Source organism: Delphinapterus leucas, chromosome 17 (genome assembly GCF_059928025.1).
Source record: "Delphinapterus leucas isolate spDelLeu-1000000601 "Yukka" chromosome 17, BTC_Dleu_Yukka2, whole genome shotgun sequence".
Lineage (NCBI taxonomy): Eukaryota > Metazoa > Chordata > Mammalia > Artiodactyla > Monodontidae > Delphinapterus > Delphinapterus leucas.
Window position 1 is genome coordinate 37,264,155 of NC_143145.1, and position 27,653 is coordinate 37,291,807.

Sequence of the window (27,653 nt, forward strand, 5' to 3'; positions counted from 1 at the left end):
ATATTAGCATACAAACTGGCATTTTAAAGTTGTTATAAAAACCCTAAAAAAATCAATCTCCACGAATAACATAGTTTGACACTTACTTTAAACCTTTCTGCTTTACTCAGATATAAAAGATGCTGATATACCAAAGAAGGATCTTTATCAATAAGATGATTTTTCAGAGACTGGATGAGGAGCAGGAATGTATCCCCTTCAAGTTTGTTGCTCAACAACACTGGCAAGTCTTTCGGTTCAGTGATGGCTAACAGATGTGCACAGGCTTCTTTATCTTTCCTAGTACTGACTGCGTTTATAACCTGGCCAAATTCGTAGGCATTGTTAGGCTTGGGGATTGGTAGTTTCTCATAGAATTCTCGTGGCCCGTTCCTTGTGTCCCCCGTCTCAGAAGCATGGGAGTCAGTGGAGACGTTCTCCAAGGTCCTTTCAGGCTCCTCTTTCTGGCCTTCATTCACCTTCAGGTGGAGACAAATTACACTGTGACACAACGGCCACTGCACACACCCCAAGTTACCTTCATTAAAATGGGAAGGGAGCTTCCCTGGTGGCGCAGTGGTTGAGACTCCACCTGCCAATGCAGGGGACACGGGTTCATGCCACGGAGCAGCTAGGCCTGTGAGCCATGGCCGCTGAGCCTGCACGTCCAGAGCCTGTGCTACGCAGCAGGAGAGGCCACAACAGAGAGGCCCAAGTACCGCAAAAAAAAAAAAAACAAAAAAAAAACACAAACCAAAAAACGGGAAGGAACTGAAAAACACAAGTGGACTGTAGTTTAGTCAAGTTCTAAGTGAAAAATATATAACTTGTAATAATCATAAAATCTTTTTTTTAGGAAGAGAACTTTTAAAGTATAAATAAGTATCCATTCATAAAAGCATTCATTTTTAAAGTTTAAAAAAAAAATTTGACACTGAGAATATGACAGTGAAATTTTATATTTTTCCACAAGTAAAAGCTGCTGCATAGAAGAAGACCTGTAACAACTTTATATCTCTTCTTCATGATAAATTCTACATTTACTTGTTTTGTTACATTTGATAGAGAAGTCAACTTACATTTTTCAATTCTCTTAAAACACCTTTTTCCTTCCCTCCTTAGAGGGAAAAAACTCCCTAGCTTCTTTCACATATTAGCCTCTAACTCTTAGTAGAAATGTAAGATGATAGGTAGCTGATATAGTATTCATGAATACACAGGAATCCAAGAGCTGACATTCTTCACTAAAGGCAAAACAAAAGGCTACAGCACAACGCATCGAGTTGTCTGAAATCACAAAGGTAGGTTTGACTCTAGGGTAGTCCAGGACCCCTGATGAGGCCGGTCTTGTTTACAAGTTTACTAAAAAAGTCTAAATCAATCACGAACCCTCTATGGGGTGTGGCGTGCAGGACCACTGAAATTGAATCAGTCCTGTAGGGTTCTCTGGGTCGACCAGGAAGCAAAGCTCAGCAGCCACAGGCTCGCAGGGCAACCTGGAGTGGAAGCAATAAAACCACAGGCCAGGTGATACCGGGGGAGGGGAGCACAGAAAGGAAGAATGCAGACACCCAAGGGTCCTTGGACCCAAGCTGGGAAATGCAATGGCTAATTATCACAACAAAAGAAAAATCTTGTCATTAATTTGTTAAAATGTCTTCATTGATCATCAGAATAAAAACATGAAAATTTTTAAAGTCATAGGAATATGACCTCATCCCATGAGTATAGGATCTCCAAAAGAGTACTTTCAGAGATAGCCTGATATACATACCTCTTCAATCTCAATTTTCCTTCTCTCCTTTTCTTTGTTGAGTAATGCTGCATTATCCTGAACATTCAGGATTCTGGTTACCTCTTCCAGTTCCATTTTTGCCTCAATAACATTTGGGTCTAGTAGGAGAACTTTATGGAGATCGTTTAAACTTTTCTGATAATTCTGAAAGCAGGAAGGCAGAGAAAATAATTTTCATACATAAAAGGAGAAGGGGCACAGATGAGCCCAGGTGGGAGTGAAATTGGTGAGATGACTACACAGAGTGTGTGTAGTGGGTTCCATCAGTACCGCAGTAGTGAAGTTAGGCCTACGAGATAAGTCCTGGGCTAAAATATTGTAGCCCACAACACGGTGGCCATCCTCTACAGAAGAGCGAGCACGGAATCTGGGGTTAGAAGGCAAGTTAAGTTCTGTACCACCACAGCTTTCATAGTCCCTGGCACACACCGGCATTTGTGGTCTGCTGAATGAATAGATGAAAAGAGCGAACAGCCTCACATCAGCACCTACTAGTAATGAAAGCTTGAGCAAGATCCCACTTCAGCTTTCGGAGCTTTAGTTCTCTCATCTTGAAAGTAAGGATGAGAAGAGATTCTACTCTAGTTTTCACGAGGTTGTGCCGAGTAATCAGCTCATTAATAAAATAACATGGGAGTGGCTTAGCCTTAGAAAGAGCTGGGCCAGTGTTAGCTGTTACCATGATGCCCTGTTCTGTAACACCCTTCTTGTTGCCTACTGCTCAAACAGCCTAGAGTCAACCTTTATTCCTCCGTAAAGAGTCAGGCAATACACTGGAGAGGTTGAGGGGAAGGAGAAGGGATCTACGCTTAACCAGACACTGCACAGAATCTGCTGGCAGAGACGGACACCACAGAATCACAGTCTGCTGTGACAAGCCACATTCTAGAACTACAGACTAGACCCGTGTTTTGATTAAGCCGAAATTAATTCTGTGAGGAGGCCAGGAATTCCAATGACGTGTCACCTCTCAAGTACTCATGACATATAATAACAGCATGCACTGGACGCTGAAGCCCAGGTAAAATAAGCTGGTGGTTACGTGACACCCCTGGGGGACGAGCTGTAATGCCGCGGCCCTTCCCACTCCACCGAGCAACATACTAGAGCAAGAGTGATGTGTTTAAAAGGGATAACCTTAAACCTGCTCTAACTTATTTTTTAAAAAGGTAAATTATTTACAAACTGTAGTACATCAGCGCTATTAACAACAATCTCCACATAGCACTTTGTCACAACAGCGCAGTTGGAAAACCTGCTACAAAAGACAAATGACACTGTGTTTTCATCCTAGGTGTTCCAGGCACGGAATCATACTGAAAGGCAAGAAGGGGGGGCAGCGGGGCAAGCTGAGGGAGTGATAATAGCTAACTCTTACCCGTCTCAACATTTTGCAAGTATTCTTATTTTAGTCCCACAGTAGCCCTATAAATACTGTTACTGTCCCCATTTAAAGATAAGGAAACTGAGGCATAGAAAGGTAATCTTTGAGATGATGAAAGCAGCAATGAGCAGAAGGTGAATGATAAGACAGTTGTGGAGCTCAAGTGAGAGGCCTGAAAATGGAGATTTGTGAGCTGCAGCCTTGGAAATAGAGGGCCACCGGCAAGGAGTTGACATGACTATTTTTTCATCCATTCAAGGAAACGCTGTGCCTAAAGACCAATCTGTCTGGTTGGAAGAAACCTAAGAAAGCAAGAAATACACTTTGATAAATGTTAAACAGAGGCAGGCAAGTGTGAAGAGAGGGCCTGACAGCAGGAGGTGTGGGGATGGCCATGGAGCAGGGAGGCGGTGGCAGAGGAGGGGCCGGGTCAACACAGCGTCAGACCAGATCCAGCCCTTCCGTGGGCCATGGGCTAGGACACCATGGGGGAAAGGACAGCCGGGGCCCCGGCCCTCGTGGAAGCTTACGTCTTATGAGGGGAAACAGTAAGAAAACAAGTGAACAAATGAATAAATAAAGTAAGCGTGCACTGTCATTTATGCAATTAAGAGAAGCAAGGATGGAGACGGATGCTAACGAGGGGAAGGAGTCTCCTTTGACACGGGTGTCAGAGAACAAAGGACCTGAAGGGAAGCCAGCCACGCAGAGTGGGGGGCAGAGCAGAGCTCACACAGAGAGAAAAGTGCGGCTCCAGCAAAAAGGAGGACGTTAAAAGTTGCTAATGACCTTATCAGGCCTCAAAAAAAAAAAAAAAAGTAAAGTATAATCACATGTGTTTGTGATAACATTTACTATCAATAAATGTGCTTAAACTCCAATAACAGCAATTATTTTAGACGATATTACCCTTTTTGATACTTTTGGCCTGATAGCATCCCCGGTTGGCTGTGAATTCCCTAAGGTAGGCACTATGTCTTACCACCTCTATGCTCCCAAAGCCTAGCACGTGAGTGGCATATAAATTGTAAGTAAAAGCAAAATGTTCAATTATCTTTTCTTATGAAGAACAGCTGAACATTAAGAAAAGCCCTATATTTTTCAAACCTGGCACACAGAAAAAATAAAAATAAAATAAAGCAAGCTAGAAAACAAACAAAATATCTGAGAAAGCACAGGCAGGGACCCAGCTCCCTGTGAGCCCCTGTGCCACTTCCTCACCAGTCACACAGAGGAAGCTGATCCAGGTGTGAGTTCTGATGCGTTTTATAAGCAGTGGTAGCCTTTGAAGATCCTGAAATTAAATTCACTTGGCACATAACTCAGACTACAGGGTATACAGATCAAGTTATAAGAAATCAAACCAGGAAAGATGCCAGCCTCATACTCCAGCGGGATAGCATTACTAAAAATTGGGATTATCTTTCTGCATAATACAATTTCTAGAATTCATTCCAAGGAAGTATAAAATTCCGGTCTTTCATTAGGTACAACTTCTGACTTTGAATCAAGTAAACAAGTTCAAAGAGTCAGGCAGCCAGTATGGGATAAACCTGTTCTAAGGGTCTGGATATATATAAACTCATGAGTCATGCAGATCATGAGTACCTCACAGACCCAAATCCATTAAGTTCAAAAACAGTTGAGTAAATTTTCAAGAAGCCTCTTTTAATTCATGGTGCCACACACCACCTAGGAAATCTTTACATGAGGTTTACAAATGAGTCTGTTGCTAACAAAAGAAAGGGGAGGGGACTGGTCAGGTCGCCTGGGCCCTGGGAATACAGTGAACACACTGTGAATACAGGACACAGTGCAGCTGTGGAGCTGCTGGGCTGGTGAGTGGGGCATCCACATGCTGGGAGGGTGACGCACCCCAGTTCCATGGGGACAGAAGCTCCTGCGCGCAGGACATTTCTGGACCTCGCCCTACACACCTCTTCACTTGCCTGTTCATCTGTGTGCTAGACAACAAACTTAGAAGGGCGGGGGAGGGGAGGAAAGGGAGGGCAGCTGCATGGCCCTGCTGGTAAGGGGTAGAGGTGTGGCTCCACTGCAGCCTGAGGGGATCTAGGACCTAGAAAAGCCTGAGCACTCAGTGCACACAGGTCGTACTCATTTGATACAGGACTCAAAAACATGACCACCCTCTCTCAACAAAACCTAGGTTTTATGGAATATATTTTTAGATATTTCCCTGTCAGTGATGGGCAGGGAATTACAGGAACTCTCTCAAACTCAATAAGGTCAACACTCCTCCCTCAAATCTCTCCCTCCTGCTGCACACCCTCCCTTATCACACTGTACTGCTCAGCCACCTGGGACAGAAACCTGCATTTATCCAAAGACGACGAGGACACGAACTTGAAAAGATACTCCCATGCTCACTGCAGCGTTATTTACAATAGCAACCAAACTGTCCATCAGTGAATGAAGAGAGAAAGAAAATGTGGTATATCTACACAATGGAATCTTATTCAGCCATAAAGAAGGAAGTTCTGCCATTTGTGACAACATGATGGACTTTGAAGGCATCGTGCTAAGTAAAATTAGTCATACAGAGAAACGACAATTACCTTATGATCTCACTTACATGTGGAATCCAAAAAAACCAAAAAAACCCACCACCAACAAAAAAACCCACCACCTGAACTCACAGAAACAGAGAACAGAGTGGTGGTTTCCAGAGGCAAGGTGGGAGTTGGGGTGTGGAGGATGGGTTGGAAAGGTTGAAGACCCTCAAAAGGTACAAAATTCCAGTTATAAAATAAGTCATGGAGATGTAAACAGCATGGTGATTCGAGATAGTAATCGTGTATTGTATATTGGAGAGTCTCTAAGAGAATAAATCTTAAAAGTTCTCGTCACACACAAAAAATTTGTAACTGTGTGGTGAACTACACATATTGTGATCATTTCACAGTATATACAAATACCAAATCACTATGTTGTACACCTGATACTGATATAAAATGTCAATTATATCTCAGTTAAAAAAACTTTAAAGAGGAAAAAAAAAAGTCAATGACCTGTACACTGACAATGTGTGAATTTCATTGTATTAAACCTTAATCAACTTGATTCTTTAAAAATACCATTTCAGGAAATGCCATTTCCCAGTATGTTCTGATTTTTCCTTGTCATGTTATTTTCTACAAATGTGAACATTCACTCAAGTCTTCCACACAGAAGAATCATCATAAAGAAAAATGTAATTATACAATACTTTCCTTGAAAATAATGGTGTGGTTTTCTTAGAGAAGAATGCCATCCTATAGCCTCACACTGACCACCGGCCAGTTTACAGCCCAAATCACAACAAACTTCCCAGCCTCTGCCATGTGTCTACCAACGTCCATGGGGTGAACACATTCTCCGTTCTGATACCTCCCTCCCACCCTACAGACAACCCCAGTCCCCTGCTAGAGGAATCCAGTGGCGGTGATGATGGCCTTCAGTAATTCAAACAAACCTTCCTGTCCTTTAAAGTGGACCTATTATAACTAAAAACACTCCTTAGAAAATCAGAAAATAAATCATTGTTTTTGAGCTGGGAGGAATCTTAGAAATTATCTAGCTCCACACTGTAGTCCGGGGAAATCTGAGGCATCTTCCAAGGTTTTGGGACTGCTGAGCACAGAACTGGGATTAAATCCCAGGATAATGTCACTGCCATTCCTTGAGCCCACAATTTATGTTCATGAAAACCACATGATCTGTTCAGAGCTGACATTTATATATTAAAATGAAGATTTCCTCACCTTGAGTCCTTTGTAAGCAAGAGCTCGTCTATAGCATGCTTTCACATTCCCGAGATCTATCTGAAGCGCCTGGTCACAGTCCTGCTTTGCCTCTTCAAACTGGCCCAGCTTCAAGTAACAGAGGGCTCTGGTATGTAATGGAACTCAGCATTATGGAAGTAAAAACAACATATCTATAAACTTGGACAACTAACAGAAATTCAGAAAATAGATAAATAAGTCCGTTTCTATACCACAGCTGCTGCAATTGAAACTTAACATTTTCCTCCAATTATGGCATTTTCTTGCAATACTTGAAATTAGGGCCCTGGGGATACAACCGCAATCAAAACAGTCCTGGCCCTCAACGAGGCTGCAGTCTAGGGGAAGAGACAGTCAAAAGAAGCAAACACAATAAAATCTGTAGAGGATGCTCTGGTAGCACAGAGCTGAGACTCTCAACACATTTGGTGGAGCTGAAGCCAGGGGAGGAATAGTCAGGGAAGACGTCCCAGAAGAAGTGGCGTTTAAGTTGAAGCCCAGAGTACAAAGTGAGAATTATCCAATGCGAAGGCACCAGGCTGAGATTTAATATGTGGGGAGGGCACAGCACGTGCAAAGTCCTACGGTGACGAGAACACGGTGCTCTTGATGGACTAAGAAAAGAGCGCTATGGTGGTGATGAGGCTGGGAGAGTGGGAGGCCAGATCAGAAAGGTCCCATCAGGAGGCTGAGCTTTATCCCAAGGTTAATGGTAGTCCAGTGATGGGTTTTTAAGCAGAGGCTGATCCGTTCACCATGTTTTAGGAAGATCGCTCCAGCTGCAGCATGGAGAATCAGAGGGAACATGACTGTGCGGGGATACCTGGGAGGGCACTGCAGACGTCCAGGGAGAGCCGGTGTCAGCCGGAGGAGGGGCTGATGGTGAGGGTGGACAGAAAGGCTCACACCCAAGAGGAATTTAGAAGGTAGGACATCTGAGCTGCTGACAGACTGGAGAGGGAGGCGTGGGTCAGGGATGATAACCCACCGTGAGTGCAGAAGGGAGGGAGGTGCTCAGGTGCAGGGCTCAGAGACAGAGATTTGGGGGACATAATTGGAAGGTGGTAAATGGAGCTGGGGAGAGGATTAAATGGCCCAGAGAACATTAGAGCAGACAAGGGATCTATGCCTTTAGAAGCCCGAGAACACCAGGGAAAGAAAGAAAAGTGAGAAGGGGAGAGCCAGGCAAGTGAGCTGTCTGCACCGCAGCCAAGAGGAGAGGTGGTCTCCAGGAAAAACTGAGTGGCCAGTGATGCCCAAGGCCACCGAGGCTGAACAAGAGAAGGGTAGAAAAGTACCTGTTGGGTTCAGTGACAGAATCTTTCACAAAAAAGGCTGCCAAAAGAGGAAAACATGTACAAAAACAAAGCAGTGAGAGATTAAAAGTTTTTTCTGAAATGGCTAGGAGAACCCATGCTGAGCCCCTATTCTTTAGGAACCATACCTTATTCTTCCTTGTCACTGCAGACTCTTATCTGTGCCCTAAAAATCCCCAAATCACCATATTCTAGGTTAACTATCTTTTTTACCATAATGTGTTAAACATGGCACCTGAGCAGCATTCTGGAAAAATCTGCCCATTCCTACTACACATTAGAAGATGCCGGGCCCTTCCCTTAGCACTTCAAGAGAAAAGGGGCCCTTAAGACACTAGTTTGAAAGGCAGCTGATTCCTGCTCCCACTCTGGAGGACCACGCTGAGGCCTCCTCACGAGCCACGGCGAGGCCACACACCACGGAGAATCAAAGCAGCACCAGCCAGGGCAGCCATGGCCACGCGGGAACCTAACGCAGCCCACGTCAGACCTCCCAGCTCCGAGACACATCATGTTTTCAATCTCTCCGATAGCCCCACCTCTTTAAAAAACACTCACTTAAAACAATTTGCTATATAGAGTCTCAGAATCATGGGAATAAACTTTGGCAATTAATTTATAATTTTTTCATCAAAACTATGAACATAAGAAATATAGAAAGTTACAAAGAACTTGCCTGTTTGTATAAATGGCACATTCCTTGTTGTTAATTTTTAAGCATTCACTGTATTTACTAAGGGCATCTTTATAGTTTTTGTCCTTTACACATTGATTTCCTTCTTCTTTAAGGGTTTTAAACATTTCTTCATCTATGGGACACACACAAAAAAGAGCAAGTATTCATATAAGCACCTTTACAAAACTTTAAGTATACTGTAAGTTAAGTGACCACAAACCATACAGAGCTAAAGCCTAAATGGAACAAAACGTTGTATACAAATTAAAAAGATAAATTGGCTATAAGTAAAAATGATTATACAATTATGACACTATTTTTTCAAATTAGAAAATAAAATACAAGTGATTCTATCCTTTTATCCATATTGGCACGCCTTCTTTTCTCTGCTAGAGATAGAAGTATCTAGTGTTCAGTGTAGTAACTATTTCATGAAAAGTGAACAAACAAACCCATTAAAGCCTGAATTAGACATCTTCCAACAGTCCGAGTTTCCTGGGAATCACACCTCCTCCACTCTCTGCTCCTAAGGTTTACGTAAAGCAAATCCCACCCTAGCCCTACCTTTTGGAGTAATCTTTGTTTTACTAACCAGCACAGTATGTTCCCTTGGCCACAATAATCTAATTGGTCAGGAACGGACCTATGAGAGCCAATGAGCTACAATAAGATTTTAGTGGCAGCTTCTGGTAAGGTAATTCTTGCTCTTTGCCGTGGAACATAAGGATAAAAGGAGGAGCTATTTTGCCATCGTGCGATGCAAGGGGAGAATCTGTCTGAGAATGGGGCCAACAGAGCAAGAGAGAGGCCAAGACAGACAGCTAACGAATAACCTCTGAGTGCCGAATCCAGTCATCCCTGCAGCTATCCTACTTGTGGCCTTTTCCACAAGGGGTGCCGATAAACAACCTCTTTTGCTTAAGACATTAATGGTTGGGTTTTCTGTTATCTGCAATCAGAGTCCCAACTATTACTATTGCCTATTATCTTGCAGTGAGCATGGCTGACTCCTCACTCAGGATCCATTTCCTTCTTCCTAAGGGTACCTCAACATTCATTCAGCTATCACTCCTCTCCTGCTCAGCCCATGTGTCCAGGGGAAGCTGACCTCACTGATCGGGAACTCATGGCATGGCATTTCTTCATTACAGGGAGGGGTTCAGCAATGGGCACATGACCCATTAGAATAAATACCAACAGAGCTCAGCCAACAGAATAACAGGCTTAAAAAGCTGGATCTTTGGGGCAACATATCTCCTCATTATTAAATTAATGCCACCAAAAGCAATGGTGTCTCTCTCCCTTTGGACATTGATATGTGCAGACATGAAGTCTAAAACTGCTACAGTTCTATTATTTCTGGCCAGAGCCTGAGCCCTGACAAGTTGTGCCTGATTTTAGAGCCTGTCTGGGCCCTTTCAGTTACTTGAGCCAAAACTATTCCTTACAGTTATAAGTCAACAGATTTTCTGTTACTTGCAACCAAAGTTTTCTAACATACATAAAATTTAAAGTTTTAAATCTATGTGATAACTTTACTCTATGGAGTACCTTGATATAAAATAAAATTGCATAACAAATTTTAAAATATGCCTTTAAATTCTGTGATCTAAAAATCTTGATAGAGGTACTGAATTTATAGTATAAACTTGGAATGTAAAAAATAATCTTATTTGTCCCTCTGCACAAATGGCATGACATATTAACTTTTCATCCTTTATTTCAAATTACAGAATATTTCTGCCTAATGTTTCATGTTTCAAAAGAGCTCACACTATGTGGCCAAATGACAGTCCCCATAAATCTTGGTATATCTAAGCTCTAAAACAGAATATTACAGAGGATTTTTTTTCTTCCAATTTGCTGAAAAACTTTGCTCAAGCTTTTCTTCCTACATTGTTTTTGAGTCTTTGGTATCCAGTCTCACTAATAATTAGTACACAAATATGAACAGAAAGAGCTGACTATTCTTGTGCTCATGATTCACTATCACATATCTATAGTATGGTTAGTATATGCACGTTATTAGTAATGAATAGCTACCCTTTACTGAGTAAATGCTCTGTGCCAGGCCCCATTAATAATGGATTCTAGAAGCTAGAGATCTCCATGTTTTTCCCAGGACTGCTGAACCATCTAAAAGCCTTGGGAGAAGTTCCCGGCATCTTCTTTCTAGGCAATGAAAAGGGTGAGCCATTGGGACATCATGGCTCAGAGTGCCTGCAAGATGAAGCTCGACACAGACACACATGGGGTTCCTAAGCAGGCAGGAGAAATGGAGCCTCAGCCAGCTTTCAAGCAGAAGGCAAGCGTGAAGCCACATTAAACACTCTGCACAAAGTTCTGAGATAAGCACTGTGGGGATGTACGTATGGATGTGAACTACGATACAAGGCAGAAGGAGGTACTGCTAGATATATGTTGTAGGGCTTTTTTTTTTTTTTAAAACCTTTATTTTATAAGAAAACTGGGATTAAATTACAAGGATCCATGTGACCCCAACTTCTGTCAGTCATTTCATGATTTGTGAGGCTCTGGTCCCTTCCCTTGGCATGGTGACACAGCCTGAAAAAAATGTATACTTTCTTGTTGTTACTTAATAGAGATCTTCCTGGGCATGTTCCCCAAAACACTCCACAGGATGGGAGAAAGGTGCTACTACAGAGTAACAATTTTTGTTCCTACTCCCTCTCTGCTTTGTAAAACCAAAGTCAGATGTTATATAGCCCTATCCCAAAGCTTAAATGTAAACAACCAAACGATGTTTTAGATTAAAGCCTTGCATCTTTGACATTCTAGAATTTCTGCATGGTGAGATTTATAAAATTCATATGGAAGTACACAGAAGTTCTTATAATAAATGATGGCATTCCCTAAGACTTAATCTTTAGATCTCTCAATTATACTTTGTAAAACCTTGGTGATCTCATCTAACCTCATAACTTGAAATATCATTTATAACCTGCCTGCTTCCAAGTTTATATGTCAATACAACCTCCCTCCCCTCTCAAACTCTAAGTTCTTTTGAATGTCTAGTAGGTTTTCTGAACTTGATGTGTCCAAAACTGAGTTCTTGATTGTTCCAAATCTAATTTTTCTGCGGTTTTCCCATCTAATAAATGGCACTTCCATCCTTCTACTTTCTCAAGACAAAAACCCTGAAATTATCTGTAGCTCTTCTCCCACATCCAACTAGTCAGCTTTACCTTTAAATTGTAACTAGAATCTAATAATTCTCACTACCTCTTCTACTACCCTCTTTATTCAAGCCACCCTTATCTCTTGACTGGATTATTATGGTAGTTTCTTAATGCCCCTATCTCTTCCTTCCTTGGCTTTCTATAACTGAATCTCATCACAGTAGCCAGGGTGATTCGTAGGGCTTTATTTTGCTTGATTATTTCAAAAACATCAATCTCATTAAACTAGCCTTGCCACATACATGGTGTGTAGAGAACTATATGCTACTCAATTCTTTTTTCTTATTTTTAATAATAATGCTGACTTAATGTTTATTAAGAGGCTACTATAAGCTTACACAGTCAGCACATGTGCTAAGTATTTCACATGCAACTCTCCATTTATTCCTGAGATTAACTCCATGAGACAGTTACTCATATTTCCCCCTTTCATATACAAACACTGGAGGTATGTGGCAACTTCCTAAGACTCTGCAGTTAGAAAGAGGGAGAACAGGGTCTTAACTTAAACCCATAGCAGACGCCTGAGTTCAGGCACTTATCCTTCTGCTTTACTGTGAAAATATATGCAGAGCTCCCGATAACTCTCAGAAGAAATAAGTGTAGGCTTCCCCTACCTGTGATGCCCGGTTGGTGATGGCTGCGGGAACCTCCCACTTGGTCTGGCGGCGTCTCTGCCACAGGCCGCCAAGCTCGCAACTGTGCAGAAGTGGGCACAGCAGGAATGGGCGACAGCTTCTCCCGCCAGCTTGGTCCATCCAGGGCCATTAGGATTTTTGTTATCCTAAAAAGAAAATCAGATTCCTCTGTTGATCATGCAATTTGCTTTCTACATTACTGGAGGTCATATCAAGAGTAAAATGTACAAATGCGATGCATTTCTGTACTTCCCTGTAAAAAGCACACAATCAAGCCACTGGCTATCCACATAAACAGTCTTAAAAAGGACTCTTAAAAATTGCGCCAGGGCTTCCCTGGTGGCGCAGTGGTTGAGAGGCCGCCTGCCGATGCAGGGGACACGGGTTCGTGCCCCCGTCCGGGAAGACCCCATATGCCGGCGGAGCGGCTGGGCCCGTGAGCCATGGCCGCTGAGCCTGCGTGTCCGGAGCCTGTGCTCCACAACGGGAGAGGCCACAACAGTGAGAGGCCCACGTACCACAAAAAAAAAAAAAAAAAAAAAATTGCCCCAAACTATGTAACTTTAGATCCTTTTTGCATCACAAGAAAAAATTAAGACATTTCTAATTAGTTTAAAAAATTTTTAATGTATATGCAATAAAATTTTAATTTTTAAAAAAGTGAAGTATAAAACTAAAAGTTAGGAGGCCTAGAAGAAATATCCCCTGCATAACATTTCATATAATTACTAAATTGATAATGTATTACTCTTGAGAATAATCAGAAGTACTTTGGAATTTCTATGCCCAAAGTGTATACGAAAGGCAGGTGTATAACACTGGCTGTTAAAACTGATAAGGAGTGGCAGTTACATGGAATAGTGCTTCTTCTGGAAACATTTACCTGTGGTTAAGATACTCTTTACCTTGTGTTTTTTTACATCTCTAAAATTATCCACTCTTTTTGTTTTCATATGCATAAAGATGAAAGAATAGGATATTGGAGTCTACTACGAGGGCCCTTGTATTAATGATATTTGCTAATGGCTATCATAATATTGAGATAAAGTGATTATCACTTTCTCATCACTTTAAACTTACAAAATATCATACTTAGATTTTAAAACAAAACTGAATTATGTCTTTGGGAAAAATCTGGTTTCAAAAAAAAGGTGGTTCCTACCCACCAGAAAGACAAGATCCAGCCTCATCCACCAGAACACAGGCACTAGTCACCTCCACAGGGAAGCCTACACAACCCGCTGAGCCAACCTTAGTGACTGGGGACAGACACCAAAAACAACGGGAACTACGAACCTGCAGCCTGCGAAAAGGAGACCCCAAACACAGTAGGTTAAGCAAAATGAGAAGACAGAGAAACACACAGCAGATGAAGGAGCAAGGTAAAAACCCACCAGACCAAACAAATGAACAGGAAATAGGCAGTCTATCTGAAAAGGAATTCAGAGTAATGATAGTAAAGATGATCCAAAATCTTGGAAATAGAATGGAGAAAATACAAGAAACGTTTAAGAAGGAACTAGAGAACTAAAGAGCAAACAAACAATGATGAACAACACAATAAATGAAATAAAAATTCTCTAGAAGGACTCAACAGCAGAATAACTGAGGCAGAAGAACGGATAAGTGACCTGGAAGATAAAATCGTGGAAATAAATAATGCAGAGCGGAATAAAGAAAAAAGAATGAAAAGAATTGAGGACAGTCTCAGAGACCTCTGGGACAACGTTAAATGCACAAACATTTGAATTATAGGGGTCCCAAAAGAGGAAAAGAAAAAGAAGGGGACTGGGAAAATATTTGAAGAGATTATAGTTGAAAACTTTCCTAATATGGGAAAGGAAATAGTTAATCAAGTCCGGGAAGCACAGAGAGTCCCATACAGGATAAACCCAAGGAGAAACATGCCAAGACACACATTAATTAAACTATCAAAAATTAAATACAAAGGAAAATATTAAAAGCAACAAGGGAAAAACAACAAATAACATACAAGGGACTCCCCATAAGGTTAACAGCTGATCTTTCATCAGAAACTCTGCAAGCCAGAAAGGAGTGGCAGGACATATCTAAAGTGATGAAAGGGAAAAACCTACAACCAAGATTACTCTACCCAGCAAGGATCTCATTCAGATTCGATGGAGAAATTAAAACCTTTACAGACAAGCAAAACCTGAAAGAATTTAGCACCACCAAACGACCTTTACAACAAATACTAAAGGAACTTCTCTAGGCAGGCAACACAAGAAAAGGAAAAGACGTACAATAACAAACCTAAAACAATGGGTAATAGAAACATACATATCGATAACTACCTTAAATGTAAATGGATTAAATGCTCCAACCAAAAGACAAAGACTGGCTGAATGGATACCAAAACAGATCCATATATATGCTGTCTACAAGAGACCCATTTCAGACCTAGGGGCACATACAGACTGAAAGGGGATGGAAAAAGATATTCCATGCAAGTGGAAATCCAAAGAAAACTGGAGCAGCAATTCTCATATCAGACAAAATAGACTTTAAAATAAAGACTGTTACAAGAGACAAAGAAGGACACTACATAATGATCAAGGGCTCAATACAAGAAGAAGATATAACAATTGTAAATATTTATGCACCCAACATAGGAGCACCTCAATACATAAGGCAAATGCTAACAGCCATAAAAGGGGAAATTGACAGTAACACAATCATAGTAGGGGACTTTAACACCCCACTTTCACCAATGGACAGATCATCCAAAATGAAAATAAATAAGGAAACACAAGCTTTAAATGATACATTAAACAAGATGGACTTAATTGATATTTATAGGACATTCCATCCAAAAACAACAGAATACACTTTCTTCTCAAGTGCTCATGGAACATTCTCCAGGATAGATCATATCTTGGGTCACAAATCAAGGCTTGGTAAATTTAAGAAAATTGAAATCGTATCAAGTATCTTTTCTGACCACAATACTATGAGACTAGATATTAATTACAGGAAAAAATCTGTAAAGAATACAAACACATGGAGGCTAAACAGTACACTACTTAATAACCAAGAGATCACTGAAGAAATCAAAGTGGAAATCAAAAAATACCTAGAAACAAATGACAATGAAAACATTATGACACTAAACCTATGGGATGCAGCAAAATCAGTTCTAAGAGGGAAGTTTATAGCAATACAATCCTACCTCAAGAAATAAGAAACATCTCCAACAACCTAACCTTACACCTAAAGCAATTAGAGAAAGAAGAACAAAAAACCCCGCAAAGTTAGCAGAAGGAAAGAAATCATAAATATCAGATCAGAAATAAATGAAAAAGAAATGAAGGAAACAATGGCAAAGATCAATAAAACTAAAAGCTGGTTCTTTGAGAAGATAAGCAAAATTGTTAAACCATTAGTCAGACTCATCAAGAAAAAAAGGGAGAAGACTCAAATCAATAGAATTAGAAGTGAAAAAGGAGAAGTAACAACTGACACCGCAGAAATACAAAAGTTCATGAGAGATTACTACAAGCAGCTCTATGCCAATAAAATGGACAAACTGGAAAAAACGGACAATTTCTTAGAGAAGCACAACCCTCTGAGACTAAACCAGAAAGAAACAGAAGATATAAACAGACCAATCACATGCACTGAAACTGAGACTGTGATCAAAAATCTTCCAACAAACAAAAGCCCAGGATCAGATGGCTTCACAGGCGAATTCTATCAAATATTTATAGAAGAGCTAACACCTATCCTTCTCAAACTCTTCCAAACTATAGCAGAGGGAGGAACACTCCCAAACTCATTCTACCAGGCCACCATCACCCTGATACCAAAACCAGACAAAGATGTCACAAAGAAAGAAAACTACAGGCCAGTATCACTGATGAACACAGATGCAAAAATCCTCAACAAAATATAAGCAAACAGAATCCAACAGCACATTAAAAGGATCATACACTTGGGTTTCCCTGGTGGCGCAGTGGTTGAGAGTCCGCCTGCCGATGCAGGGGACACGGGTTCTTGCCCTGGTCCGGGAAGATCCCACATGCCGCGGAGCGGCTAGGCCCGTGAGCCATGGCCACTGAGCCTGTGCGTCTGGAGCCTGTGCTCTGCAACAGGAGAGGCCACAACAGTGAGAGGCCCGCGTACAGCAAAAAAACAAACGAACAGACAACAAAAAAGTATCATACACCAAGATCAAGTGGGGTTTATCCCAGGAATGCAAGGATTCTTCAATATACGCAAATCAAACAATGTGATAAACCATATTAACAAATTGAATAAAAACCATATGATCCTCTCAATAGATGCAGAGAAAGCTTTCAACAAAATTCAACACCGTTTATGATAAAAACCCTCTGGAAAGTAGGCACAGATGGAACTTACCTCAACATAATAAAGGCCATATATGACAAACCCACAGCCAACATCGTCCTCAGTAGTGAAAAACTGAAACTATTTCCACCAAGATCAGGAAGAAGACAAGTCGCCCACTCTCACCACTGTTATTCAACATAGTTTTGGAAGTTTTAGCCACAGCAATCAGAGAAGAACAAGAAATAAAAGGAATCCAAACCAGAAAAGAAGTAAAGCTGTCACTGTTTGCAGATGACATAATACTACACATAGAGAATCCTAAAGATGCTACCAGAAAACTACTAGAGCTAATCAATGAATTTGGTAAAGTATAAGGATACAAAATTAATGCACAGAAATCTCTGGCATTGCTATACACTAATGATGAAAAATCTGAAAGAGAAATTAAGGAAACACTCCTATTTACCACTGCAACAAAAAGAATAAAATACCTAGGAATAAACCTACCTAAGGAGACAGAAGACTTGTATGCAGAAGACGATCAGACACTGATGAAAGAAATTAATCATACAAACAGATGGAGAGATATACCATGTTCTTGGATTGGAAGAATCAACATTGTGAAAATGACTACACTACCCAAAGCAATCTACAGATACAATGCAATCCCTATCAAACTACCAATGTTATTTTTCACAGCACTAGGACAAAAAATTGCACAATTTGTATGGAAACACAAAAGACCCCGAATAGCCAAAGGAATCTTGAGAAAGAAAAATGGAGCTGGAGGAATCAGGCTCCCTGACTTCAGACTATACTACAAAGCTACAGTAATAAAGACAGTATGGTACTGGCACAAAAACAGAAATACAGATCAATGGAACAGGATAGAAAACCCAGAGATAAACCCACGCACCTATGTCTCCTTATTTTTGATAAAGGAGGCAAGAATATACAATGGAGAAAAGACAGCCTCTTTAATAAGTGGTTCTGGGAAAACTGGACAGCTACATGTAAAAGAATGAAATTAGAATACTCCCTAACACCATACACAAAAATAAACTCAAAATGGATTAAAGACCTAAATGTAAGGCCAGGCACTATAAAACTCTTAGAGGAAAACATAGGCAGAACACTCTATGACATAAATCACAGCAAGATCCTTTTTGACCCACCTCCTAGAGAACTGGAAATAAAAACAAAAATAAAAATTAAAAAGACCAGACATTTCTCCAAAGAAGATATACAGACTGCCAACAAACACATGAAAGGATGCTCAACATCACTAATCATTAGGCAAATCAAAACTACAATGAGGTATCACCTCACACCAGTCAGAATGGCCATCATCAAAAAATCTACAAACAATAAATACTGGAGAGGGTTTGGAGAAAAGGGAACCCTCTTGCACTGTTGGTGGGAATGTAAATAGATACAGCCACTATGGAGAACAGTATGGAGGTTCCTTAAAAAACTAAAAATAGAACTACCATATGACCCAGCAATCCCACTACTGGGCATATATCCTGAGAAAACCATAATTCAAAAAGAGTCATGCACCACAACGTTCACTGCAGCTCTATTTACAATAGCCACAACACGGAAGCAACCTAAGTGTCCACTGACAGATGAATGGATAAAGATGATGTGGATAAAATGGATAAAATATTCCATATATACAATGGAATATTACTCAGCCATAAAAAGAAACAAAATTGAATTATTTGTAGTGAGGTGGATGGACCTAGAGTCTGTCATACAGAGTGAAGTAAGTCAGAAAGAGGAAAACAAATACGGTATGCTAACACATATATATGGAATCTAAATTAAAAAAAAAGAAAAGAAAAGCTTCTGAAGAACCTGGGGGCAGGACAGGAATAAAGACGCAGAAGTAGAGAATGGACTTGAGGACACGGGGAGGGAGAAGGGTAAGCTGGGATGAAGTGAGAGAGTGGCACGGATATATATACACTACCATATGTAAAATAGCTAGCTAGTGGGAAGCAGCTGTATAGCACAGGGAGATCAGCTTGGTGCTTTGTGACCACCTAGAGGGGTGGGATAGGGAGGGTGGGAGGGAGGGAGACTCAAGAGGGAGGAGATATGGGGATATATGTATATGTATAGCTGATTCACTTTGTTATAAAGCAGAAACTAACACACCATTGTAAAGCAATTATACTCCAATAAAGATGTTAAAAATAAATAAATAATTTCAAAAAGGTGGTCCCCAAGACTGATAAAGTTACTGGTAATTAGTAGAATGCATTCCAATTAGTTAGCTCAGTAGTACTTTTTCTGTGAAAAAAATTTTATGTTTATATATAGAGGCAAATGTAATACATACACTTTCCCTGCAATTTCATAAACCGAAATTTCAATAGTGATCTTTGGCTATGATAACCACATCTCATATATTTTAGTGTAAAAAATAAATTTGAAAAAATAAATGTACAACCACCCACAACAGCAGAAGAAAAAGAAAGAAAATTTTAGAAAAAAAGAATTTTCAAGCAAAACTTGTATTACCAGCAGAGAGGTAAGGAAGAAGCAGCTGAAAAGAGATGATGTGTTGCCTGGGAATAAATAAGTATATGCAGGGAAATGTAACACGTAAAATTCCTGGGGAGGGATATGGTTAATGGAAGACACATACAAAATAGGCACAGATGTTTAAATTTAAGAAGAAAAAAAGCTACTGTGGCTTTGGTGGCAAAGCAAGCATAAATATGGGATTCATGAAAAGGTATAGTGAAATTTTCTAAATGGATATTTTATCGAAGATATATGTGGCAAAACCAGACAAAGCCTCCTCATCTTATAAAACGATGTATCAGCAAGAGCCATTCAATTAAAAAAAATGAATGAGCCTTAAAAGTCAATTTGTGTAAAAGAACCTTCTTGAGTACATATAAAAATTACAATACAATCCTCAAAAAGCTAAACAGAATTACCATATGACCCAGCAATTCCATGCCTAGGTGTACATCAAAAGGAACTGGAAACACGTATGCAAACAGAACCTTGCACGTGAATGTTCAGAGCAGCACTATTCACAACAGCCAAATGGTGCAAACAGCTGAAAGGTCCATCAACGGATGAACGGATAAACACAATGTGATACATCCATACAACAGAATATTATTCAGTCATAAAAAGAAATGACGTCAACACATATGCCACACCGCGGACCAACCTTGAAAACATTATGCTAAGTGAAATAAGCCAGACGCCAAAGGTACATATTGTATGATTCTATTTATATGAACTATCCAGAAAGGGTAAATCCATAGAGACAGCAGATCAGGTGCTTGGAAAAGGAGGATGAGGAGTGGCTGCTTAAGGGGGACAGAGTTTCCCTTTGGGGATGAAATATTTTGGAACTAGTTAAAGATGGTGGCTGCACAACACTGTGAGTGTACTAAAGGCCACTAAATTGTACACCTTAAAATAGTTAATTTAGCTGCTATGTGAATTTTACTTCAATTTTTTAACAAAGTATAATGCAGAAGGTTCAGAAATGTGAATGCCCAGTCTTTCAGACATAAATTCCTCCCTTCAGACCATTCAGCCTATCATTATGAACCAGATTTCCTAAAACACCTCAACAGGCCCCTTGTTTCTCTGTCAGATGCTTCTTTGTTTCATGAGAACCCCTAACCCTGGGAGAAGATCCTACTTTCCCCAACCATCTCGGAGACTCCCACACAGAGGATGGGCAAATTAAGAGCAGAATTCCACAGCATGGGGTGAGCCACGCTCTGTCTGTTGAAGAATGCATTCATTCCACACAATTTTACTGAGGATGCCTACTGTACAAAGTACCGCAACTACAGAGACAGATAAAACACAACCCCGACCTCCAGGAACTCCTAGAAGAATAAGAGAAAAAGAACTTTACAAAAAGAGAAGGCAGAGAATTTATAAACAATATGGAAAGAAGGCATAGGTGGTAGGAGAGGAGCCTGAAGGGCACGTGTGCTGGGGAGATGGTGGATCAGGGAAAGTCCTCTTCTTCGGGACAAGAAGGAATTAACCAAACAAAAAGGGGGAAGAAGAGCCTTCAGACACATATGAGGAGGCAGCAGATGACGTGCAGCGAGGCAGCTGTGCAGCAGGAGAAAAGGCTTGGAGAGCTCTCAGTGACACGCCTGATTTTACAGGATGGAGACCAAGCCGTGAATGCCCACGGTTCCATCTGGTTCCACTCAGATCCAATAACCAATATCTACCCTTTACTTCCGGACAGGCTGGGACCAGACAGGTCCTGAGCGACCACAGAGTAGAAGCACCAAGGAATGGCTGCCCACTCTCCACACGGATCTTTCCAAGAGTTTTTCTCCAAAGTGCAGTGGGACCAGGTGGGGAGGTAAGGCAGGATCTCAAAAAAGGAATTAATCTGAAACCTGCCATTCTCATTTTCCATAGCTTTGTTCAAGGTCCCCTCGTGGTCTCTCAATGCCCTTCACCTCTCCAACAACTGTGGCCCACAGAGACAAAGGCAGCCTCACCTCTCTGTGATCCCCACCTCACTAATGTTCACACTTGGGGAGAATCTGTCTTATGTTAAGTTGTTCCCCCTAGCTATGTTCTAGTTTACTTAAAGACAGAGGCTATGTCATTTTTTTTTTCCCCTGTCTTTTTGTGGGGAGTGGGGCGTGGTACACTAGACCAACACAAGGCTCAGTGTAATACACACATACTTGGAAGAAATTATACTTTGGACAAATGGGATCAGAAAATATTCTACATACCTAGAAATGTTATCCAAGTAGTAATTTTCAAAGTTCACCTGAAAGCAATTTATGAAGTCTGGAAATTCTTACCTTCCCATTCTCACCCAGGGGGTAAATAGGTCATAATATAAATTAGACCAAATTCTGTGCTATTTTGCCATTTTAAGTTAATACTCATCCTAGACGAGTGTCTATTTAAAGGGCACATAACACAAATATCTAGCAGGCCCATGAAGACATCCATCAAAACCATTTGGTTTTGAAGGAATGAAAGAAGACAATCATTCATGTAATGCCAATAACGAAGAACACGTCTACACTTTGACATCGTTCTTGAAGGAGGGGAGGAAAATAAAATCTCATTCCATTAGAAAACAACTAGACCTCAGGCGGCTGCCTCTGATCAGGTTACCTGTTAACACTGTCATTTGCTATCTGGATTCCGCAGTCTATTTGCAACACTGTTTTATAATCCACATAAGCTTTCTGATACCGCTCTAAAATTTCATAGGCCATTGCTCGTCGAAGAAGAGGCTTCATTGAGAATGGACGAAGTTCCAGAGCCCTAAAGGAGACAGAAATATTACACTGTCATTTGTTTTGAAAATTACTCCCTTACTTACGCTAACTGAATGTATCCGATAGGACTGGACTCTCACATGCATTCATATCTGATATTTTACCTTGGGGATCTGGCAATATACCAGAAAGGCAAACCCAGAGTAGCAGAGCAATCAAATCTGTGGTTACTTCCTTTCTTTTAAAACAGTATCGAAGCCCTTTGGCATTTACTCTTTCCCCCAGTGAGACTGAACTCCCTGACAGCAGGCGGTGCCTCCCTCCCACTCCCCTGTGTACTAGCAGAGCCCATCATGGCACCAAGCACAGAGTAGGCTTTCAACAGGTTCTTGTTATTGACAGATTAAAAGGAAAATTTTTATTTGCACCTATGTATTTAATAAGGCACTTAGCAAAGAACCACAAAATCTACACTGCATTTTGAAAGTAAGCTCTCCAAAACTTAATACAGGTGATTATGATTTACTTGCTGCCAAAGGGCTTCAAACATAGACCCGAGGAAATCAAGGGAGTAAGTACCCAATGATTTCTTGTAAGTCATGAATTTTCACCTTGTACTTTTTAGTCTATGAAGCATTTCCAATATCACTAGAGATGTATTTCAAGGTTATGTTCCTTGGTTTTGTCTGAAGTAACTGCTTAAAGCTACCTTACTACTTAAGGCACTTCATTATATTCTGAAACAAAGAATACAATCAAAAGATTGTATTTATGAATGAAAACTATTGTACTCTTAGTTTTAACAAAATCAACTGAAACTGTAAAGAAGTACTCCGTGCAGAGATCCTATGAAGAGCTAATAATCCACTAACAAATCTCTGTGCCAGACTGCCCACAGTGGGGATAAAGGTTTGCTAATTCTTATGCATGAGCATTTTATATATCAGACATTTAACTTGCTTCAGGAAAAGCACGAGGGAGGGCTTCTTGACTTTTTCCCCAACAGTCCTAGAGATCTGCTGTCTATTCCTGTCTACAGTGATCTGGAAGGAGGAAGCTCCGACAACATCTGCCATTGCTAGTCTCTGCAGACATTCTCATCTAATGTCACAACAAGCCTGCAAGGTAAATAGTAACATGTTCATGTTGCAGGTGAGGAAATGGAGAGACACAGGGAGCAGTCTGCCCACTTGCCCGTTCTTCTGAATTTAAGCTGCAGGAAAGCACTGGCATTGCGGGAGCTGATCACCACTGTATCCCAGTGCCTAGATCACTGCCAGGCCACTGGAGGGACTCGGCAAACCCCTCCCAAATGAACCTGCAGGGCCTACACTCTTTCTACCACGAACAGAAACAAGAGCACCACAGATAAAGGAACTCAGAGTCACCTGCCACTCAGGGTCCCCAACCCCGGGGCCACGGACCGGTACCGGTCCACGGCCTGTTAGGAGCTGGGCTGCACAGCAGGAGGTGAACGGTGGGTGAGCAAGTGAAGCTTCATCTGCCGCTCCCCATCTTCGCAGCCCCTTGCATTACTTCCTGAACCATCCCCCCAATCCGAGGAAAAGTTGTCTTCCGCGAAACTGGTCCCTGGTGCCAAAAAGGCTGGGGACCGCTGCTCTTCGTCGTACAGATACTCAACTGGGTGTGTTCCTCAGCTGTGTATCATAGAATTTGTTCTAGAAATGTCATTAAACCTAATTAGCTTCATTTCTTTGAAAAATAACCAATTTTGCTTTGCCTAAGTGTTAGGATTGGGGATGATTTTAATGATCTCCTTTGCGTTGTACTGGGTTTTAAGATTTTTTTGTATAATAGGTATGTATTACTCTTGTGACCAGTAAAAGTTATTTTAAAAATAAAATTAAAGTCTATTAAAAACACTCAAACACTAGAAAACAGGTTTCTGGGCATCTGTACCACTGCCTTAAATCTACCTTAGTTAAATGCTTAGGGAATATTAACTACACAGTGATTATAAATATAGGTCACAAACACAAGACTACCCCCATTTTACCAAAGACTTCCAACACCCAAGGTGCTATTTATCCACAAGAGAGACCTTGTGGTAGGCGTGGAATCTAAAACTGAATGAGATGATGCATTTAATTTTTAGCATTGCCCAGCCAAGTAAATGCAAGGTTTTTTCTCTTTAACCGCAGTCCTGAAAATGAATGTGAGCTTTTAAGTGAAAATTCCACTAGAAGAAAAAAAGAAAAAAAAAAAAAGCACATCCATTCATAAAAACAAACACAGAGAACTTTTAAACCAGAGTTTACAAAAGCTTAACTATTCAAGTTAACACAGTTAAGACTCTTAAATCGTCTTCTAATTTCAAGTCCGTCTGTGAGCAACAAAGATGAGAAAAAGCAGAGAATTACTAGGCAACATTCATTTGTCTTGATTCTGTCAGAATACCCTCAATGGAAAATCAGTGAAAGATTTTTGATGTGGTTTAGATAACCCAAAAAGATTCTCTGACAGATGGGAACAGTGAAGATTCTTCTTTTAGCTGATAAGCAGTTATGAGAATGACAAGTAATTTCTAGAAATAATTCTAGAATTTCTAGAAATAACTCTAGAATTATTTCTAGAAATTGTTTTATTGTTTAAAATCATTTGGTTTTAAACTTTTCTTAGGTGTCATAACCCTGTTTCATGCTTCACCTGGAAGCCTAACCTAGAAACCTGGAGATGCTCAGGGGAGGAGAGGGCAGGGCCTGCAGCCACTGAGCTCCTCAAACAGCCTCATGCTCCCAGCAGCTGCTCTCCATAAGCCCCTGGGAAAGAGCTCAAGGGAAGTGCTTCAGAGTAGGCCCCAGGAGTGTAGACACTTAAAATCAAAGACTTTTCCCCAAAAATGCATACAAAGGTATTTCATAGGTTCCCCCTCTCCCTTATTTTAAACTTTGCCCTAGGCAGTTTTTCTTTTTCGCTGTTTGAATGCTGCTACCACTTGTTTTGTAATAAGTGCTCCTGCAACAGGAAACAACTCTCCAAGGAGCAAAGATAATTAACTGAAAAACTAAAAAATAGGCTCCCTTTAAAATGTATGTAATCTTTTTCAGGTGAAGAGAAAACAGTCATCCTTCTGCTAATAATTGGTTCCTAGTTTACACATATTTAAATACAGCCATATTTCAACATGTTCACATAAGTAAATCATGGTTTCCCTGGCACTGAAATGAGTTTGAGAATCGCTGCTTTGGCGTAAAATCACACCATGCTCCTTATGCTAAGACTCATACACCAGGTATCAAAGAAAGCATCTAAGTAGGTCGGCTTCTAGAAAGGTCAGTACTGACCAGCAGAACCAGATTCCTCAGCCTAGAACACAGCTCTTAACTAAGGACACCTTACCTAAACCACCACCCATCTCCCTCCCTCCCTCCCCTGCTGGCAATCTCCCCCGCTCTCCTCCAGGGCAAACCTCCATTCTAGCGCCCACCCCGACTCCTGACCCCAGAGTCTCCTCTGTGACTTCCTCCTGGGTCTACACTGAAACAACACATTTCAGCAAGAAAACGTCTGCCACCTTACTCTCACTTAAGGGTAAAGTGAGTCCACTGTTTGTAACTAGAGTCCTGAACTCACTCACTGAAGGAAGACCTAAGACAAGTCTGAAAGGTAATATATTACCATCACACACTTGAACTGAAAGGTTCTTAGCTGCAAATCACAACGTGCCTGATAATCTGCAAATACACGTGGTCTTGTTGTTAGTTATGGGCAGCGGTAAATGTTTAACAACCGGCTCTCCTGAGAAAAGAGGCCCAGGTTTGGGGCATTTGCCAATTTTCATGGTATTAGTAGCACTCCAACCATGGCAGATTTCAACTACCAACTTGACTTCAACCAACTCACAAGATCCTGAAAACCTAATAATTAGCTAGTGTGAGATAGCACAGCAGTAGGTGGGGTCTAGAGTCAGACCAATGTGAATATAAATATTATTGATTTTAAATATGAATATGTAAAATCGGCAAAAAATCCAAGCAGCTCACGGCCTTCTTTTTAAACTGCAGGCACAGATACCAGCAAGATTTTATCCATATCAATAAACTGATACTATCAATGGAAAAAAAAACTGTTTACCTTATAATCAAGGTGTCCACACATGCTACTGTCCAAACTAGGGCTTCTGAGAGTGAAAGGGGATGATATTAACAATTATACCAGACTACAGGAGTAAACCAAAACTGTGAAGGTTAAACCAGTACATATGGCTTCTTATTTTTTAGATGCACTAAATTCTTTCCAAAGGGCTCCTGAAGCAGGCTTATTATTTAATGGTAAAATGATACTTTTTATTCATGTAAATATATTCATCCATCTCAGCACGTAACTTGTTGAGTACCATGGGTGACTAATGTGCTTGAGGGATGCAACCCTATAATACATGATTCTTGACCTCAGGGAGCTTAAAATCCAATGCAGTGGATGACATAAGTACCTACAGATGTGAGAGTGACAGTGCAAGCATTACAGCCATGCAGATGACCAGGGAGCCTGAGGTGATCAGGAAAGCAGAGAGGATGGGGAAGCTGAAGAGGAAGGATTTCTGAAAAGCAAAGATGTACAGAGGCATTATAGATGTGAACCAAATGGGAGCAGAAAGCTTTTTTGGGGGGCAGTGTGGTGACAGAGGAGGTTATAATTATCTAGAAGAACATACTGAGCCACTGAACACCCGCTGAAACAGTCTGCACAAAATAATGCTTCAGGAAAAGCTATTCTGATGCCACAGTGGATTGGAGGACGCAGAGAGACTAGTTAGAAGGCTTCTCCAGTACTCTGAGACTGATGTGAAAAAGAGTATGAATTAAGGTGATAGCAATGGAAGTGAAAAAAGTTTGCACAATCTTTTATAATTGTCTTCATATATGTGAAAGGATTTACGAGTTTTATGTATTAACCAATTAACACATCTTAAATGTCTTAATTAGACTCATGCAGAAAATTTAGTATATTAAATACTGCATTCATCACAGTGAAATGATAATCTCTTGACAAAACTGAAAACGGGCAGTTTACCTGTTACAATCTTGAATGCAGCCACTGCAATTTCCGTCTTTTAGGTAACATGCTGCTCTATTTGAATATAAGATACTTAGATCATCTGCATTTCCACTTCCTAAAATCACATTTAATTAAATACAGTTAAAATACATTAGCGAAATCACAGTTCAACAGACAGCTGAGGTCTTCCGCGGCACTGCAGTCCTACACCCCGCTGCTAATGCAGCTCCGAGGACCTCCCTGTGCCCGCAGTGGCCACAGAGGCCAAGCCCGTAAGGGACCGCTGCAACCGTGCCCC

General features: G+C 40.8%; 1 protein-coding gene across 3 annotated transcripts in view; it reads right to left on the reverse strand.

The window, feature by feature from the left end:
• SPAG1 (sperm associated antigen 1) overlaps positions 1-27,653 on the reverse strand; it is a 110,616-nt gene that overhangs the window by 13,627 nt on the left and 69,336 nt on the right. For 2 of the 3 annotated variants that reach the window (XM_022584695.3, XM_022584696.3), the window contains 7 exons: positions 27,371-27,470; positions 22,230-22,382; positions 12,750-12,916; positions 8,933-9,065; positions 6,920-7,046; positions 1,754-1,918; positions 87-458 (listed from right to left, as the gene is read on the reverse strand). In XM_022584695.3, coding sequence (XP_022440403.3) covers positions 87-458; positions 1,754-1,918; positions 6,920-7,046; positions 8,933-9,065; positions 12,750-12,916; positions 22,230-22,382; positions 27,371-27,470 — 1,217 coding nt within the window. The other variant, XM_089898857.1, reaches the window with a different exon arrangement.